This window comes from Somniosus microcephalus, chromosome 9 (assembly GCF_052327205.1).
Source record: "Somniosus microcephalus isolate GS21.2 chromosome 9, FLI_Smic_1.0, whole genome shotgun sequence".
In the NCBI taxonomy this organism is placed as follows: Eukaryota; Metazoa; Chordata; class Chondrichthyes; order Squaliformes; family Somniosidae; genus Somniosus; species Somniosus microcephalus.
In genome coordinates, this window is record NC_140995.1 from 124,932,039 (window position 1) to 124,953,370 (window position 21,332).

At 44.1% G+C, this 21,332-nt stretch overlaps 1 protein-coding gene across 6 annotated transcripts in view; it reads right to left on the bottom strand.

Annotated features, from left to right (window-relative positions):
- Positions 1-1,112: 1,112 nt before the first annotated feature.
- Positions 1,113-21,332, bottom strand: part of akap7 (A kinase (PRKA) anchor protein 7) — a 209,997-nt gene continuing 189,777 nt past the window's right edge. For 3 of the 6 annotated variants that reach the window (XM_085997139.1, XM_085997132.1, XM_085997130.1), the window contains one exon: positions 3,701-4,491. In XM_085997139.1, coding sequence (XP_085853265.1) covers positions 4,301-4,491 — 191 coding nt within the window. In that variant the 3' untranslated portion in view covers positions 3,701-4,300. Of the gene's footprint in view, positions 3,673-3,700; positions 4,492-21,332 lie in introns of those variants that run through there. The other 3 variants (XM_085997133.1, XM_085997131.1, XM_085997134.1) reach the window with 2 other exon arrangements.

Below are 21,332 nucleotides of genomic sequence, written 5' to 3' on the forward strand. Positions count from 1 at the left end.
AGGCCGAGGATGGTGAGGTCTGAGTGGGAGTGGAGCAGTGAATTAAAGTGACAGGCGACCGAAAGCTTGGAGTCCCCCTTACGGACTGAACGGAGGTGTTCCGCAAAGCGGTCACCCAATCTGCGTTTGGTCTCCCCAATGTAGAAGAGACCGCATCGTGAGCAGCGAATACAGTATACTAGATTGCAAGAAGTACAAGTAAATCGCTGTTTCACCTGGAAGGAGTGTTTGGGCCCTGGACAGTGGGAAGGGAGGAGGTAAAAGGGCATGTGTTGCATTTCCTGCGCTTGCACGGGAAGGTGCCGTGGGGAGGGGAGAGGCTATTGGGGGTGGCTGAGGAGTGGACCAGGGTGTTGCGGAGGGAGCGGTCCCTTCAGAATGCTGAAAGGGGAGGGGAAGACGGAGAAACTGGGATAATGGAGTAGAGTCCTTACAGGAAGCGGGTTGGGAGGGAGTGTAGTCCAGGTAGCTGTGGGAGTCAGTGGGCTTATAGTGGATGTTCTTATTCTGGGATCTTATTCCATTTATTTGATTGGGTATACAATTCAAAACTAGTTAAGTTACTGGATTTTCACACATTCCAAATTGTCAGCGAATATCAACTATGAAGTTGTTGTTTATCTGTTGAATTGTTTTAGCAGTAGACGGATAGAGTCCGACAAACCACTTTCTGTTACTATAAACAGGAATCCATTATTTCTTTAAACACACAACAGATTATTTCTGATTTTGTTATCTAATTGTGCAAATATAATTTTGAGCAATGTTATGCAAGTTTGCAAAAATGTATAAGTAGCACAAAGAAAACAATATAAGACAACATGAGAATCAACATATTATTTACAATGTGAGGGTACAGAACAGCAAAGCAAGAATAATGCACAGCAGAATGAAGCACCAAAAGTATCATCGAAATATCAAAAGGCTGTGTTTGAAGTTTAGAGGAGACCCAATCCTATAAGCATATTGAAAAATTTTCTATATAATAACCAATCACATCTTTAAATACCAGCTCATATTTTAAAAACAAGTTCAACAATTATTATTTGGCATATCCTGTTTAAAAATTATTCAGCCACACTGACAATCCAGTAAATGATATGCAAACCAAATGATAATACAATATATTTTTTATTTTAAAACAATTTACAATCATACTTAAAAACCATTAGCTGACATCAATAATCACATCACAAACTTATAATAACATTTAAAAATTAATCTTACTATATGAATTTGACCACCAATACTTTCTTTCTTTACTTGGCTTCAATTTGAATCATTTTGTTTAAAATATATATAACACATACAATGTTTCTTTTATTTAGTGATATAATTTGAGAAAAGAATGCTATGTGCTCATCAATGACAAAGCCACAAAAAGAATGAAAAATAAAATCCTCACTTGAACATTACTTGAATTATGATGTTGCCAACATAATCTTTCCTCTTAATATCTATGAAAATCAGTCATGTGCATTTGATTCAAGGTGTTTGTTTAGTGCCTCTTCCCACCCTGAAATGCTCAGCTAGCTTACCTAGGCCAGTTTCTATGCATTCACAGCAATATAGAAATCCATAAACCAGTTGATTTATGTATTTACCTCAGGCACTTTAAATCATTATTCCCTTGGTTTAAGCAAATTGACTCTAAAGTGGCAGTAGAAAATAACTTGTAGTGAAAGTAAATTAATAATGTTTTGACCATATTGCTAAATTATATTTTTGCCATTCTGAATTATTTACTGCTCCCAAAAAGATATTTATTCGCACTGATCACATGTAAAACTCTTCCCTAAGGCTCTGACCAGGAAACGGACAGTCAATGCATTGCTGTCTCTTGGAAATTAAATTGGAGTTCAAAGGCCCATTGGAACACGAGGCCGCGAATTTAGTTCTGGAGGCGGGATGGGAGTGGGTCAGCTGGTTTACGGGTCCGCCCCCAGCTGCCTCCGCTCTGCAGACGTGATTTTCCCTTGATTGGCCTTGACTGGCCAATTAACAGGAAGCAGGTCTGATGACGTCATTTGATGACGCGTCATCTGCCGGTTTCCTTAAAGGGACCATGCTGGTGTGTTTCTGACAAGACGGGAAACAGGAGCCAGAAGCACGAAAATGGGAAACCACTATAAAAATAGGATTAGCAAGGCAGTTAACAGGCTCTTAACTGCCTTAACTACCTGTCCCACCGGTTCCCGTCAGGTCAGTTTGGAAGCGGCTGACCCGACACTCACGAAAATCACGTGGGGGCGGGATGGAGGCGGGTTGGCAGCCTGAAGCTATTTTTTCTGATTTTTGCTGCCGACCCGCCTCCAAAGGGCTATTAAAAGTGAGCCCCAGGTGTCTCATGAATTCAAACAGTAGTTTAATCCAACCCTACACAACTATTTTCTTTTTAAATATCAGCATAATAATTTGGCTAATGGCAGTTTTGGAGTAGACCAATCAACATTTATAACTGTTTAACATCAATATTCAAAAATTGCAGCATATAAGAAATATAAAATGATATTAGCTAAGAATAACTGTGAAATAGATATTAACAAAGGACAAAATGAGCTGCAATTAAAATTAACTCTTTTTGGTATAGGAAGTAATATGAATGGTCAAATGTTGACATTTAATACATTAAGACCGAAGATTCCAGTTTGACTGTTAGTATCTGCGGGTGGCTCTGAATATCCTTTTTGGTATTTGCATGATCTGATAGGTGCCCTAAACTGATAGGTGCCCTAAACTGATAGGTGCCCTGTGTCCTAAACTGTGAGAACAGCTTTTAAGCTCGTTAGGTTAAAATCTACTGACTGTTGAGCAAATACAGATGAGGCAAATAACAAATTTCATGCAGACTCAATGCCAAAAAGCATTTGTAACTCATTGCTGGAAATTTAATAGACTGCACACCAGTACAGCTTGCCGATACAGATCATATATAATGAGTTAAAGATTTCATATCTATTGATTTAATCAGGAGCCATACTAATGTACCTATGCAAATTAGTCTGAAACAAATGCAAATGAAATGAATACTCTTAAGAACAGTTTCCTTTCCAAATAACTATGCTGGCTTTATTTGTTTAGGTCACACAAAACAAAATGCTACTTTTCTCAGGTAATCTCTCACTGACAGTAGAAAATTAATTTGCATCTGTTCACCAATGGGAATTGAAACATTCAAGTTAATAATTTTTGCAACAATAAAATCAATGTTTTTATATATATTTTTTATATATATACTGATATATAGATATATATTTTATATATCTATATTATATAAATGTATTGAAAATGTATTAGGAACTATACTATTCATATGACTGAATGTCAATAAAGCATTACTGAACTTTAAACTTTTCAATTGAAGTAGCTGACATGCAAAATAACGATTATGTAAAACATGTTTAATTGTAAGTGACCTCAATCCTCATTTCCTCTGAGGTTTTATTACTGTATTTATTTTCCATTTTACAAGCCATAAGAACCAATGTTGACAATTAGCTCCTCCTGCTTATCACTGCTTCAGTGCAGTATTTTTTACAGCCATTTCCCTCTGAATTCTGATTTGTGTCCCTGGATGCGACAATAGTTCTCTTATCTGATTAAGTTTGCACAGTACTGTAATGGTTTCTTTCTGTAGAGCATTCCTAATTACGTCTGAATCACGCTTTTTCCCTGAAGAAAAAAAGATAAAAATGTGTTTCATTTAACAAAAGCTGATTTAATTCTATTTATGATTCAAATTAAAAAATGTAAAAGAAATGTACACTGTGTCACTAGCACAACCAGCATTATAAATAAGTACTTGTAGCATCCATGCGCACAAGCCGATTCAGCTTACATATAACTTAATTTTGTGAAATGAATAAATCTGCATAGTCTGTTGCAAGAGCTCAAACAGTTTTCCATGTGGACTATCTTCAATCATTTTACATTTATTCTGTTCTATTGTGTTTCACGACCTTTGCTGCTACAATTAAAAAAAATAGCAGTTATACAAATTAAATCAATGAAATTGTTGCCATGAAGAAGAATCAAATCAACATTTTCAGATACTTGAGACCCTTTTGTCACATTTGAGGTCCAAACACAAGCATTTAGTAGAAGGCCACTCTTTCCTTCAGTAGTTGCATTGGAGAACCTTGGAAGAATAAATTGTGAAGGTCTTGATTATTTCCATTCAATTAAATTTTCCCCCAAGCTTTCTCATCCTTGGTACATTGAACGTTCGAGACAATGATCATGTGTACTCATAAAAATACTCTCTGCACACACTAAACACGTGTTTTAAAATGTAACATTTTCATTTTTTGTTGCCATTGTTTGGATCAGTGTCATTAAACGTTTTTGAGCTGATTTTCTGCCCATTTGTGTTCTGTTTTGTTTTAGTTTGTGTTTCCTCTAGGTACTGCTGTACAGCCTTAATCACAGCAGTCTCCACTAGACGTTTACTCAGACTGACCAGTTCTTCCTCATCCGGTTCATTCTTTTCTCCTACACACCACAACAAACAAAACAGGTCAGGTATCACCTTCAGAGCAAAACACATCAAATATTTACCATATTCAGCAACAACAACTTGCAGTTATATAGCATCTTTAAAGTGGAGAAACATCCCAAGGTGCTTCACAGAAGCACAACATCATTTCTTATTTGTGACCAAGCTTACATAATCAACTTCTCTGTTGAAGCATTAATACAATATTTCATATTGTAAGGTGCATTCACTTTTTGAGAAATTTTCTATCTCTAAAACAAAATTCCATAAAGGACCCAATGTGAATTGTCACTTTTTTTAATGCTCATTAGGGTTAGTGGTGAGGGATGCTCATGCTGAGGAATGAAACTCTTCTCATTTCAGGCACCCTGTCATCAAGCAGGAGACAGTGACTAGGGATAATGGGCAGGTGCTCTAATTGGCAGGATGTGACTAGTGGCGTCCCGCAAGGATCTGTGTTGGAGCCTCAACTATTCACTGTATTTATTAATGACTTAGATGATAGGATAGAAAGCCACATATCCAAGTTTGCCAAAGATAGGTGGCTTTGTAAGCAGTGTAGATGGAAGAATAAAATTACAAAGAGCTATTAATAGATTAAGCGAATGGGTAAAACTGTGGCAAATGGGTTTCAATATAGGCAAGTGTGAGGTCATCCACTTTGGACCCAAAAAGGATAGAACAGGGTACTTTCTAAATGGTGAAAAGCTAGAAAGTCGAGGTTCAAAGAGACTTAGGGGTCCATTTACATAGATTGTTAAAATGTCATGGACAGGTACAAAAAAATAATCAAAAAGGTTAATGGAATGCTGTCCTTTATATCTAGAGGTCTAGAATACAAGGGGGTAGAAGTTATGCTACAGCTATACAAATCCCTGGTTAGACCACACCTGGAGTACTGTGAGCAGTTCTGGGCACCACACCTTAGGAAGGATATATTGGCCTTGGAGGGAGTGCAGCATAAATTTACCAGAATGAGACTGGACTCTAAAGCCTAGAAATTGGCCTGAGGCGCCCAAGCGGCGCAATGTTCGCCTGGGCGCTGGAATTTGCGCCGCGATCGCCACATTAGCGATCGCCGCAAATTCAGTTGAAGTGCCCCGAGAGGGAGATGGGACGCGGCTCGAGGCGCTCCGTGTCCCTCTTAGGGCGCTGAAAGTGAATTTTGCAGCGCTACGTGCCGCAGCGCCACACGCTGCGGCATGGCACGCTGCGGTACTGCAGGCCTTCCTCCCACTGTTAAGGGGGAGGGGCCTGCAACAGCGCGAGCCCCGATCGCGAGTGCTGGCAAAAGAGCCCGGCACCAAGGAGAAGTGCCGGGCTCTCGGGAAACAGCCGGCAATGCCGCGGGGGGGGGGGGGGCGGGGGGGGTCAAGAGGCCGGGGACGGAGGTGCTGGCAGGCGGCCGCCGAAAAAAACGGCCACCCCGCACCTCCACCTTAGCTTGCGCCTCTGCCGGCACAGTAAGGCCCCGTGAACCGGGCGCGGGTAGCGAACGGCGCAACTGCGGCGTTCACTACCAAATATCGCGAACGGGGCGTGAATGGGGCGCTGCGCACACTGATGACGTCATCGGTGGCGGCGCAGCGCAAATGTCTAACGCCACCATTAGCGCCCCTGCTGAATATCGCGGGAGGTGCAGCCAGTGGCGCTACAGCCACTGACTGCCTCTTTAGGCGCTAAGAGGTGGCGCTACTCACCCAAATTTTCCCCCTAAGAGTTAAATTATGAGGAGAGATTACACAAACTAGGATTGTATTCCCTGGAATTTAGAAGGTTAAGGGGTGATTTGATAGAAGTTTTCAAGATATTAAGGGGAACTGATAGGGTAGATAGAGAGAAACTATTTCCGCTGGTCGGGGAGTCTAGGACTAGGGGACATAGCCTAAAAGTTAGAGCCAGGCCTTTCAGGGGTGAAGTTAGGAAACACTTCTACACGCAAAGGGTGGTAGAAGTTTGGAACTCTCTTCTGCAAACGGCAGTTGATGCTGGGTCGATTTGTTAATTTTAAATCTGAGATTGACAGATTAAGGGATATGGGGCAAAGGTGGGGATATAGAGTTAGGCCGCAGATCAGCCATGATATTATTGAATGGCGGAACAGGCTCGAGGGGCTAAATGGCCTACTCCTGTTTCTATGGTTATGTCTCCTAACAGGTATGCAGTTTAGTAATGAACAATACAAAAGGAATTCTTCATACTGAAAGTACTCCCCTCAATGTGGTGTTCCTCTATAAAGCTAATTTTAGTTTTGGAAGTGCTTTTTGAGTGAAGAAGAGGAAGGAAGGAAGGGTTTATGTAGTGCCTTTCAGGACATCCCAAAGTGCTTCTTCACAGCCAAAGAAGTACTTTTGAAGGGTATTCACTGTTTTAATAGGCAGACATGACAGCCAATTTGTAAACAGCAAGATCTCATAAAAATATATTAAATAAATAACCAGATAATGTGTTTTGGTTGTGTTGGTTGAGCATTAGATGTTGGCCAGGACACGAGGCAAGCACCCCCTGCTCTTCTTCAGACAGTGCCATCAGATCTTTTACATGCACCTGAGGGCAGACAGGGCCTCGGTTTAATATCTCATCCAAAAGACAGCATCTCTGACATTGCAGCACTCCCTCAATACTGCACTGCAGGGGCTCTAATATCGCAGGAACACACATGATCAAGAACATTTAAGCTCATCTCAGGGTATCTCTATGTTGTCATAATGGTGGAGCATTGTCATAATGGATCAAATCACAGGCAAGGGGATGATCTAATAAACAACAACAACAATTATATAGCGCCTTTAATGTATTAAAACGCCCCAAGGTGCTCTACAGGGGCGTCATCAAAGAAAGTTTGACACCGAGCCACATGACATATTAGGACAGGTGACCAAAAGCTTGTCAAAGGGGTAGGTTCTAAGGAGTGTCTTAAAGGAGGAGAGAGAGGTAGAGAGTTGGAGAGGTTTAGGGAGGGAAGTCCAGAGCTTAGGACCTAGGCAGCTGAAGACACAGCTGCAAATGGTGGCGCGATTAAAATCGGGGATGCGCAAGGTGCCAGAATTGGAGGAGCGCAGATATCTCGAAGGGTTACAGGATTGGAGGAGGTTAAAGAGATAGGGAAGGGTGAGGCCATGGAGGGATTTGAAAGCAAAGACGAGAATTTTAAAACTGAGGCGTTGCTGGACCTGGCGCCCCAGTGTAGGTCAGCGAGCACAGGGGTGAAGGGTGAACGGGACATGCTGCAAGTTAGGATATGGCAGCAGAATTTTGGATGAGCTCAAGTTTACAGAGGCTGCAAAGTACAGCACAATGTATAGCTCTCCCAATGGTAAAAGTACTGCCCAGTAAACCATATATTGGTATATTTTACTCATTTTCCAGCCAGGAACACTTATCGGGAATTCAGGCATGGAGGTCAGGGGGCAATGCAGGATTTTCCTTCCATTGGAATGGAAAATCTTCAGAACCCCTAACTACTGCATCCAAATTCCCAACATAGATTCCTGCCAGGTGGAACTCTGTGTCAGGAGTTCAAATTTGTAAACGATGCCCTATAGAGCAGAAGATCACAGATTCAATTTGTGGTCTGTACTGGGTAAGATGATCTTAATGCACATTAGTGTTCCTTGGGAGAGGGAGGTAAATCATCCAGGATTCCTGCTCCTAATTGTTATCCAACAACCCTTGCTATAACGTATGTGGGTGTGTGTGTGAGCATGTGTATGCATTCAAATCTTGCACCCCTATGGTTGTGTAAGTCTGAGTGTGACTGTATGGCTCCGATATTTAAAGGGAGGCGGGAGGGACTGGGAGTGGAGGGGGGGTGCGGTGGTGGAGGGGGGGTTACAGCTCAATGGTCGGGAGACCTGCAAGTATGAATTTCCCTCAGGTCCTGCCAAATTTCATGGGAGGAGGTTGTGGACCGTGCAGGACATCGGGAGGGCCGCGGATCGCACTTCAATCGCTGGAGAGGTTAACAAAGTAGCTTGGTGGGCCGGGGGGAAGCACTCCTGTTCCTCCTGGTCCACAAGCAGTGCTGGAAAGGCACTAACCCGTTCCATCCAGCAGTCCTCGCCTCCCTTCAGTGCCGGGTTTCCCAAGGCCTGAAAACCCAGCAGGCCAGTGTTAAAGCTGGAGTAGAGATAACATTTTTGGCGTGCAGCCTCATTAAAATATTTAAATGAGGGACCCGCCTCCTGAGAGTGGGTTGGGGTCGGGTTAGAACTTGAATAAGAACAGGAATGGGTTCGACTGATGTGGTCTATGGTCAGACAGTCCGCTGAGACTCACACATGAAGAATGGCCCTTTGGTGAGGTACTAGAGGGCAGATTGGCACAGATAGGACCACATCCCAGTAAGAATTGGCACATTCATGAGAGCAGGAGAGAAAATTGAAAAAAAAAGAAAGCAGTTTGATAAATATAATAATTAAAATACTAAAAAATGGAAGTGAAAGATTAAAATCTGTTAATGTGTGACTGACTGGCATTAATGAACTCTATCATGTCAAACTACTTAGGAAGGTAGGATGTGTTTTTATTTCTCATTGTGCCCCTCGTTGTGATGAATTAATAATGTTGGCAATTAACTTTATTCCCATAATAATGCACTGGCACTACTATTCTCATGTCTGTTAAACATATTCCAATTTATTTCCCTGGCAACAAAATCATCTACAGTACCAGGGTGATATTTCAATTTTACAAATATTTATTCTCTCAGACTGCTGAAATAGGACCATTGTATGCCCAATATGCACAGTTGAAGAGGCTAGCTAAAGTCAAAAGCCAGACCCAATGTAGAGTTTTGAGTTTGGCATAATTTCCAGTATATAAAAAACAGGAATTTACAGACAGAATGAAAATAAAACTCAGAACAAGAGTTCATGGTGGGATTGGACACTGGTGCTCTGATCTTTCTTGAATGCCAAACAGTGATAGTAAATGAGCTTGAATTTATTTCATTGTAAGTCACCATAAAAGCTTTGACAAAAGGTCATCATCCTGAAACGTTAACTGTTTCTCTCTCCACAGATGCTGCCTGATCTGCTGAGTATTTCCAGCATTTTCTGTTTTTATTTCAGATTTCCAGCATCTGCAGTATTTTGCTTTTGTACCATAAAAGCTTTAATATGAGATGAGGAGGTTCTGTGGTGTTTCCCCATACAAGTGACCACAGCTCACATATATGCACCTCCTTGTTGCCAAACATATTGTGGTAGAAGCCTGCAAACATGACAGCTGCCGGTCTCCTGAGTCATGGACCAGTAGATGAGTGTAAGAAAACATGAAACAAAACAAAGCTATTCACTCATTAATCCACTCCTCCAGACTCCTCCAGTATGCTCCACATTCAAGTCTTGTTCCTCTCCTATCCATAACCTACATGCTACACCCCTGTCCAGAAGCACAGGGTCAGCTTCCACGTGTACATTCTGTACTAACTCACTGCTTGTCCAATATCAACTCCTGAAAATTCCTATTGCTCAACGTTAGCAAAACTACAGCCAGCCTCTTTTGGCTCCTGTCAGAACCTACGTGCCTTTGGTTCCATCTCCATCAATTCTTGACTCTCTGCAAAGGTTAAATCCAGTAGTGTTCAAATCCAGTGCTCTGTATGACGCTCAGCTGAAATTTTAACCCCACATGGTCCGTTCCAACTCTGGATATTGCCGGCTTATGCCCCTATTTCATCTCCTCTGCCCCTTTTAAATGCTCACTCATGCCTTCACCACCTTAACAATCAACTTCACAAATCTGGTACATGTGCAGCTTCCCTGCCTCCACCCTTCACAAACTTCTCAATGCTTTGGCCTGTGTCCACTCCTGCAAAAACTCCTGTACAGCGATCTCATCAGTCCTTGCCCAACTCCATTGGCTTCCTGTGTCCCAGTGAATTGATTTCAAGACCGTTTTTCTTATTTGCAAAACCCTCCATGGCCTCATCCACCTTATTCAGTAGACTGCAAAATCACCCAATATATCCCAGCCCATAGCCCCTGTTCTTCTGACTCTAGATTAATGTTTGTTCCCTACTCTACTGCTCCATCATTGGAGGCCTATCTTTCAACCAATGCGTCAATGCTCTCTGGAACTTTTTTCATTTGGCTTGCTATCTCCCTTGATGCTAAAAGCCGATAAAAACTTAATTTTTCTACTGTGCTTTCTGTCACTCTGCCACATTCCTTCAATTCTTCCTCAGTCCTTTTCTCCCTCTTGTAAAAGGCTCTGAGATGTTCTTCAATGCAGATCATCTATCGCTCTCCAAATCTCCTCCATTCAACCCTGCCCTCAATAGACAATATTCTACTCCACCCCCTCTCCTCAGCTGCAACAGGTCAGTGCTTGTTCCACAAGTCATCCCAAGTAGAACTTCGTTCTTACTTGTCTGTTTGCTCATGATTTCTAAATTAGTTTTAAATAAAGTGAATGTTTCCAAACATTTTTTCTGTCCCCTTTTTTTTGAAGCATAGAACTATATGAATTGGAGAGTCCAGCATGTTTCTACAGCAAGGTGGATTCTGTAATGTACCTTTAAGGGGGGGAACTACTTTTTACAGCTCATGTATACTGTAGTACCGGCAGTGACCACACCTGTATATAACGTTGAGTAGTAATCTGTACAGATCAGTTGCAGTCTGAACCACGTTGAGTAAACACCGTTTGTACCATTCTCCGCAGTCTGTGTCTGATTATACACGGACATAACATTGGCAACGAGGCAGGTTTGAACCTACCTGCAACTCTGCATCACCTCCCGGGGATTCGTTCCTGGAGATCAGTGGATTGGAGGTCAAGGCCAGAGACTCAGGCGTCGACCACGGGCAACCGCCCAGTCATCCAGCAGAGACTCGAGAATTGCGGGGGAGGCTGTTGAGAGCCAGGCTTAGCTTTCCAGTCGAGGTGGTCCAGCGAAACGGGCTGGCAACAGGTAGTGCGCAGACCCTTCCCGGACAGCGGCGGGCTAGAGCCCGACCGAGCGGCACAGCAAAAGGCCGAGCAGCGTCGACGGGGGAGAGAGAGAGAGGGCAGAGCGCACAGGACGCAGCCGGTGTTCAGGGGCCGAGCAGCGTCGGAGAGAGGGAGAAAGAAGCGCGCAAAACCTTCAGCGCGCCGCCATTGCCACGAGGACCGCCGAGAGCGGCGTTGGCAGCAGCGCAGGAGAAGCGCGCGAAACCTACAGGGCGCCGCCATTGCCACGACAACCGGCAGCAGCGGGGGAGGAAGGAAAGCCATTGGGAGACGCCATTTTAAACCACACCCAAAATGCCGAAGAGTGGCAGTATCACCGCATTTGACAATGAAGTTGAAGATTGGACTACATATGTCGAACGAATAGAGGTGTACTGCAAGGCAAATGGGGTGTCAGATGACAAGAAAGCGTCGGTATTGTTGAATTTAATGGGTGCAAAGACGTATGGGTTATTGCGAAATCTAGTAACCCCAACGAAGCCAATGGAAAAGAGTTTTGAAGACATAGTAACGATACTACAGGAACATTTAAACCCCACACCGCTTCTGATAGCAGAAAGATTCAAGTTTCACCAACGGAACCAGCATAAGGATGAAAGCAATGCTGATTATTTAACAGAGCTGCGCAAACTATCGAAACACTGCCAGTTTGGAGCGGGACTGGCAGATACCTTAAGGGACAAGTTTGTGTGTGGGCTTCAAAGTGAAGGAACCCAGAAACGGCTTTTATCTGAAAAGGACCTTACGCTGGAAAAGGCTTTCAGCATTGAGGTATCCTATGAAGCAGCAGCACGGGGCGCTGCAGAGATACAACAGAGACCGCAAGAATATGGCACAAACGAAATGTCATATGGAACAGAGAAGGGCTATCGCTGCGGCAGAACAACACACGATCAGAATGATTGCTGGTTCAAAGACAAAGTGTGCAGACAGTGTGGAAAAGTAGGACACATAGCACGAGTCTGCAGGTCGGGAAAGAAAACCAGCAATAAGAAACCGACCAAAGGAAAGTACAAGAAGGTACATAAGATAACGGAGAATAGTTCAGATGAACAAAAGAGTGATAACGACTCCGAAAGCAGGGAACTGAGTTGTCTGAAACCACATAATGTGATCACAACAGAGGATCACCGAACCATTTGGGTCACTCTCAAGATAGCAGGAGTCCAGGTAAAGATGGAATTGGACACAGGATCAGCCCTAACAGTCATAAACCGACGGGACTACGAGCAGCTATTCTCACACATGCCCTTGAGAGACACAAAAATTATTTTGAAGACGTACACGGGGCAAAAAGTCTACCCCAAAAGAAAAATAAGGGTGACCGTTATATATAACGGTAAGGAAACACCAAAACTAGACCTGTATGTATTGCAAGATGGAGGACCACCATTACTGGGACGTGAATGGATCCGGAAAATACAACTGGATTGGCATTCCATACAGGCACTGACTGTGGCTGACAAAAAGGATGACGACGTCACACCTGGGCGACTGTCAAAGATCCTAACTGACGCGAAAGAAGTGTTCCAGCAAGGACTCGGAACACTAAAAGGCATGACAGCGACGATTAAAATTGAAGAAAACGCAAGTCCAAAATTTTTTAAGGCCAGACCGGTACCTTAGGCGATCCGCCCAGCCGTCGAAGCAGAGCTGGAGAGTCTGGAACGTTCAGGTGTACTGTCCAAGGTAGACTGGAGCAAGTGGGCTACACCCATCGTCCCTGTGATGAAAAAGTCGTTGAGCAGCACGCCTGGGGAACCAAGGAAGGTTCGCATCCATGGGGACTTTAAGGTAACAGTGAACCCGGTCCTTCACACCGTACAATATCCACTTCCGCGGATTGAAGATATTTTCGCCTCGCTATCTGGAGGGAAACGCTTCACTAAGATTGATCTGGCCCAGGCGTATCTGCAAATGGAAGTAGAAGAAGCATCAAAAAAATACCTCACAATCAACACCCATAAAGGTCTCTACCAATACAACCGGCTGGTATTCGGGGTAGCATCAGCTCCGGCTATTTGGCAGAGGGCAATGGAACAAGTCCTGCATGGGATCCCAGGGGCCCAGTGTTATTTGGACGACATCCTGGTCACGGGCGAAAATGACAGTGATCACCTTGCCAACCTGGAGCAGGTGCTCACTAGATTGCAGGAATATGGGCTCCGAGCTAACCGCCCCAAATGCGAGTTTTTTAGAAAACAGATCTCGTATTGTGGCCATGTTATCGATAAAGAGGGGTAAGATTGAGGCAGTAGTCAAGGCTCCAGCACCGGAAAGTGTGTCACAACTGAGGTCGTTCCTCGGGCTGGTAAACTACTACCAAAAGTTCTTGCCAAATTTGTCGACAATACTACACCCACTGAACACCCTACTGCAAACTGGGGTGCCATGGAAGTGGAGTGACGAATGTAGACGAGCTTTCCAGAAGAGCAAAACACTAATCGCATCGAAAGAGGTATTGGCCCATTACAACCCGGCATTACCAATTCGGTTGGCATGTGATGCGTCACCCTACGGCATTGGAGTGGTGCTGTCGCACAAATTCTCGGACGGCTCAGAGAGGCCAATAGCCTTTGCGTCACGATCACTAACCTCAGCCGAGCGTAACTACGCCCAGATTGACAGGGAGGCCCTCAGCCTAGTGTGGGGAGTGAAAAAGTTCAATCACTATCTGCACGGGCAGAAATTCACCTTGCTGACTGATCACCAGCCTCTTGTCTCCATTTTTAATCCAAATAAGGGCGTTCCGGTGATGACTGCGCAACGACTACAAAGATGGTCACTTTTTCTAGGGGCGCACCACTATGAGATTGAATATAAGGGCACGAAACAGCATGGAAATGCTGATGGGCTATCACGCCTGCCACTGCCTACTGCGGAGGAAGCACCAGCAGTGGATCCTGTCGAAATATTCCATTCGACTATAGTTGAATACCTACCGGTAACTAACGCTTATATCGAAAAGGAAACCCGAAATGACCCGACACTGTCTCGGGTATATGATTTGACGGTAAAGGGATGGCCAGTACATGGCGACTCACTGTTGCCAGCATTCTCGACAAGGAGAGAACAGCTGTCAGTGTGCCGGGGGACCTTGATGTGTGGATCCCGAGTGGTAATTCCACCCAAGTTAAGGGATAGAGTGCTCAATGAGCTTCATGAGGGTCATCTGGGAGGGGTAAAAATGAAAAGCCTAGCCAGGGCTTATGTGTGGTGGCCGGGAATCGATAAACAAATCGAGGACCTGACCAAGAGTTGCTCAGGATGCCAGAAAGTCCAAAATGCACCACCACAGGCCCCTCTACACCCATGGGAGTGGCCCTCATCTCCATGGCAACGGGTGCATATTGATTTTGCTGGTCCATTCATGGACTCAATGTTTTTAATAGCCGTGGATGCGCACTCGAAATGGCCCGAGGTCATCAAAATGTCCTCCACCACCACGGAGAAAACTATTGCAGTTCTACGGACCATTTTTGCCAGGAATGGCTTGCCAGATCAGATTTGAGCCGACAACGGACCACAGTTTGTGTCCGAAGAGTTCCGGAGGTTCTTGAAAAAGAATGGGGTAAGGCATTACACATCCGCCCCGTATCATCCAGCCACAAATGGATTGGCTGAGAGGTTCGTACAAACCTTTAAGAAGGCAATAAAGGCTATGTACAATGACAACATTCCGCTGCAGCACAAGGTGGACAATTTCCTGTTCGTCTACCAGAATGCGACACATGCAGTCACCAACCAGGCCCCAGCCATGATGTTCTTTAACCGAAGGTTAAGATCTCGCCTGGATTTGCTCAGACCAAACGTACGAAGAGATGTTGAGAGTAAGCAATTCCAGCACATCCATGAGAAGCCAACAAGGAGCTTCAATGTAGGGCAACCAGTCTTGGCCCGCGATGACCGAACAGAAAAATGGCAGCCAGGAACGATATGCACACGGCAGGGCCCACTAATGTACACAGTGGACGTTGGGGAGAGCATCGTGAGACGCCATGCTGACCAGATCCTAGAGTCACAGGAACAAGTCAACCCCATGCCTCGCCCATACGTACCTGGTGATGAACCCGATGTACAGGTAGCATCTACCCCAGAAACAGTAGCATCGGAAGCTGATGAACCAACCGACGACAGGGGGCCAGAATCGCCTCCGCACCAAGAGCAAGACACTCGGGAAAGGTGCTATCCAGAAAGTATCAGGAAGCCTCCCCAAAGACTGAATTTGTAAATAGACTATTTTCAGCTAATGTTGCATGTTAAAAGTGTTAATTGTAATTTGTTTGGTATTTAATTGTTAAATGAGTGTTATGGTACTGTTAATCTAAAAGGGGAGGAATTGTAATGTATGTACCTTTAAGGGGGGGAACTACTTTTTACAGCTCATGTATACTGTAGTACCGGCAGTGACCACACCTGTATATAACGTTGAGTAGTAATCTGTACAGATCAGTTGCAGTCTGAGCCACGTTGAGTAAACACCGTTTGTACCGTTCTCCGCAGTCTGTGTTTGATTATACACGGACGTAACAGATTCCTGGTATGGAATGGATACAAGTGCTTTGTATCACTTTCTACAAGCTAAAATATAAGGCAAGACAGTGATGGCTGGGATTGAACATAAGAAATAGGAGTAGGAGTAGGCCAATCGGCCCCTCGAGCCTGCTCCACCATTCAATAAGATCATGGCTGATCTGATCCTAACCTCAAATCTTCTATCACTCTCCATCCACCCGAACCCATGTGATCTCCCGGGAGAGGCGAAAAACCAGATAAAAAACCCAATGGCCAATTTGGGAGAAAAAAATCTGGGAAATTCCTCTCCGACCCATCGAGGTGATCGAAACTCGTCCAAGAGATCACTCTGTCCCTATATTTTCTACAGTACTTACCTTCTGTAAAGGCGATCTCCACCCCAGCCAGGAACAGGAATAAAACCATCTCCTGAAATCTAACACAGAATTAGAACACAGTAGGAGCAGAACCAGGCTACACGGTCCCTGGGCCCACTCCACTACCCACAGGGCCATGACCATTCCGAACCTAGACTCATGTCCAATTTCCTGCCCGCTCCCCGTAACCCTTAATTCCCTTTACTTGTAGGAAACTATCTATTTCTGTTTTAAATTTATTTAATGATGTAGCTTCCACAGCTTTCTGGGGCAGCAAATTCCACAAACCTACCACCCTCTGAGTGAAGAAGTTTCTCCTCATCTCAGTTTTGAAAGAGCAGCCCCTTATTCTAAGATTATGCCCCCTAGTTCTAGTTTCACCCATCATTGGGAACATCCTCACCGCATCCACCCGATCAAGCCCCTTCACAATCTTATATGTTTCAATAAGATCACCTCTCATTCTTCTGAACTCCAATGAGTAGAGGCCCAATCTACTCAACCTCTCCTCATATGACCACCCCCTCATCCCCGGGATTAACCAAGTGAACCTTCTTTGTACTGACTCGAGAGCAAGTATGTCTTTTCTTAAGTATGGACACCAAAACTGTATGCAGTATTCCAGGTGCGGTCTCACCAATACCTTGTACAACTGCAGCAATACCTCCCTGTTTTTATATTCTATCCCCCTAGCAATAAAAGCCAACATTCCATTGGCCTTCTTGATCACTTGCTGCACCTGCATACTAACTTTTTGAGTTTCGTGCACCAGGACCCCCAGATCCCTTTGTACTACAGTACTTTCCAGTTTCTTGCCATTAAGATAATAACTTGCTCTATGATTTTTCCTGCCAAAGTGCATAACCTCACACTTTCCAGTATTGTATTCCATCTGCCAAATCTCTGCCCACTTACTTAGCCTGTCTATGTCCCTTTGCAGGTTTTTTATGTCCTCCTCACTCACTACTTTCCATCCCATCTTTGTATCATCTGCAAACTTTGATATGTTACACTCGGTCCCCTCCTCCAAATCGTTAATATAGATTGTAAAGAGTTGGGGACCCAGCACTGACCCCTGCGGAACACCACTAGTTACTGGTTGCCAGTCTGAGAATGAACCATTTATCCCAACTCTCTGCTTTCTGTTAGAGAGCCAATCCTCCACCCACGCCAGAATATTACCCCCAATCCCGTGATTTTTTATCTTGAGCAATAATCTTTTGTGTGGCACCTTGTCAAATGCCTTTTGGAAGTCTAAATATACTACGTCCACTGGTTCCCCTTTATCCACCCTGTATGTTACTTCCTCAAAGAACTCAAGCAAATTTGTCAAACATGACTTCCCCTTCATGAAACCATGCTGAGTTTGTCCTATTAAATTATGTTTATCCAAATGTCCCGTTACTGTCTCCTTAATAATGGACTCTAACATTTTACCAACCACAGATGTTAGGCTAACAGGTCTCTAGTTTCCAGCCTTCTGCCTACTACCCTTTTTAAATAAGGGTGTTACATTAGCAGTTTTCCAATCTGCCGGGACCTTTGCTGAGTCCAGGAAGTTTTGGAAAATTATTACCAATGCATCCACAATCCCCACCGCCACTTCCCTCCAGACCCTAGGATGCAAGCCATCAGGTCCAGGGGATTTATCCGCCTTGAGTCCCATTATTTTACCAAGTACCACTTCCTTAGTGATTTTAATCGTATTTAGCTCCTCCCCCCCCCTAGAGCCCCGTTTGTCCAGTGTTGGGATATTCTTAGTGTCCTCTACCGTAAAGACTGATACAAAATAATTGTTCAGCGTTTTTGCCATCTCCATGTTTCCCACCATTAATTTCCTGGTCTCATCCTCTAAGGGACCAACATTTACTTTAGCCACCCTTTTTCTTTTTATATAACTATAGAAACTTTTGCTATCTGTTTTTATATTTTTTGCTAATTTACTTTCATAATCTATCTTCCCTTTCTTAATCAATCTTTTAGTTATTTTTTGCTGTCTTTTAAAGGCTTCCCAATCTTCTATCCTCCCACTAGATTTGGCTACCTTATATGTCCTTGTTTTTAGTCGGATACTATCCTTAATTACTTTACTTAGCCACGGATGGCTATCTTTTCTCTTACATCCTTTTTTCCTCAGTGGAATATATTTTTTTGGAAGTTGTAAAATAACTCCTTAAATGTACACCACTGATCATGTACTGTCTTACCCTTTAATCTATTTTCCCAGTCCACTCTAATGAATTCCGCTCTCATACCTTCATAGTCTCCTTTATTCAAGCTCAGCACGCTTGTTTGAGATCCAACCTTCTCACCCTCTAATTGAATATGGAATTCAACCATGTTATGCTCACTCATTCCAAGGGGATCCTTTACTAGGACATCTTTAATTAATCCTGTCTCATTACACAAGACCAAATCTAAGGTTGCTTGACCCCTGGTCGGTTCAGTTACATACTGCTCAAGAAACCCATCCCTAATACACGCAATGAACTCATCCTCAAGGCTGCTCTGCCCAATTTGATTTGTCCAGTTAATATAATTAAAATCCCCCATAATTATAGCTGTTCCCTTATTACAAGCCTCAACTATTTCCTGATTAATACTCCGTCCAACAGAGTTGCAACTGTTCGGAGGCCTATAGACTACACCCACTAGTGTTTTTTCCCCCTTATTATTCCTTATCTCCACCCAAACTGTTTCACTATCCTGCTCCTTTGACCCAATATCATTTCTCTGTATTATAGTGATTCCTTCCTTTATTAACATAGCCACCCCACCTCCCCTCCCTTCCTGCCTGTCCTTCCTGACTGTTAAATAACCTGGTATGTTTAATTCCCAGTCATGGTCACCCTGCAGCCATGTTTCTGTAATGGCCACAAGATCATACCCATATGTCGTTATTTGTGCCGTTAACTCATTCATTTTGTTACGAATGCTACGTGCATTCAGATAAAGAACTTTCAAATATGTTTTGTAACACTTAGTTCCTGAAGATATAAAGGGCAGGGACTTGATAAACACTGGATGAGGGTTGATTGTAACACCAATCCATTAGACAGAATAGGCTTGCTGGGTCAAACGTGTTTTCTCATTCTGCAATTTTTTGCTCTTACTGCACCACATATTTATAGAAAGGAATGCGTTAATAGCTCTATTATCTTGAGTGCTTAGGAGCACATCTAAAAAAACATCTATCATGAGCTTATGAAAAAGAACTCTTAATTCTTAGCAGAAGGAGTAGTCAAGGAAACATTGTTCTGTTATTCTTATAAAGAGGTTAGCACTTGGTAGACAGGCAATATCTAACTTTACAGAGACAATAACTCAGCCTGATTTACACAGATATCAAGTAGCTTTTCATCACCATCAAATGGAAAATGTTTAATTAAAACTCAAAAGTAAGCCATATAAAGTATTCTTCCTGGAAGACAAAAGCTACAGTTACTGTTACTTCAATATTACAAGCTCCATTATTTTATAAGGCACATCATTTTGTAAAAAAATTAAAAACAATCAACAAAATTATTCCAAATTAGCAAACTGAATTGTAAGTAGGAGGAGAATCAAAAAGCAGGTGCTCATTCAAACATTACATTATTAACTACAAAAGTAAAGCTCCAATGGTTTGACAACCTGAATTCCATCCAAATTGCGTTAGTATCTTAAAGGTAGATTGTCCGAGTCCTTACAGATGGTGAGGCACCTTGCACACTGCGAGACCCGGCTGGCAGGGGAAGGCCAGCTCAAGGAGCAAGGCGGTGGTTACACCTTCTTTTGGAAAGGCAAACCTGAAGAAGAATGCTGCCTCCATGGGGTAGGCTTCGCCATAAAAAATGAGCGAGTTGAACGTCTCAGAGACTCCCCTTGTGGAATAAACAAATACCTCATGACTCTACGGCTCACCCTAGCCCAGTGCGCTACGGTCAGCAGTGCGTATGCCCCAACACTGGAAGCCACAGACGAGACCAAAGAGGAATTCTACTCCAGCCTCAAACAATCCCTGTCCCAAGTCCCAATGGGCGACAAGCTGATCCTCCTTGGCGACTTCAACATCAGAGTTGGAAAGGACACAGACCTCTGGGGAGGTGTGATCGGCAGAGAGGGGGTAGGGAAAGCCAACTCCAATGGTACCCTCGTCCTGATGAAATGCTTAGAACATGGCCTTGCCATAACCAACACCTTGTTCCGTCAGAGAGACAAGTACAAAGCTTCATGGCAACACCCTCGCTTCAAGCACTGGCATCTGCTGGGCTACATCATCGTCCGAGCGAGGGAACGCAAGGACGTCCGCATCACCCGCGCCAGGACAGGAGCCGACGACTGCTGGACAGACCACCGCCTAATCCGCTCTGTCATCTCCATCAACGTAGCCCCAAAACAGCGGCGGCAACAGAAGCAATGCCGCAGGAAAATCAACGCTGGAGCACTCAAAGACCCTGCTACGAAAGCCCTACTCAGCCTGCGCCTCACAACCAACCTGATGACTCCCAGTGATGCAGAGACACAGAGTGTCCACAGCGCCTGGTCTGCACTCAAGGCCTCCATAATCAGCACCTGTGAAGAGACGCTCGGTCACTCGACCAGGAAACACCAAGACTGGTTCAACGAGAACGACCAGGAGATCCAGGAGGTAATAAGCCGCAAGCGCAAGGCATTCCTGATCTGGAAACAGCAACAGAACTCGAGAGCAAGAAAGCAGCTCTACAGATGCCTGAAGGCCGAGGTCCAACAAAAAACTCACGACCTAAACAGATGGTGGGTGGAGAAAGCGCAGGAGATCCAGCAGCTAGCTGACAACCATGATGTGTGTGGATTCTTTAGCGCAGTCAAGACCATCTAAGGCCCAAGAACCAAAGGCCCTACCCCACTGCGGGCCAAGAATGGAGAGGTACTCACCAAGGACAGAGAGGCAGTCAGTGCCCGCTGGAAGGAGCACTTTGAAGATCTCCTTAACCGAGACTCTGTCTTCGACGCGAGTGTCCTCG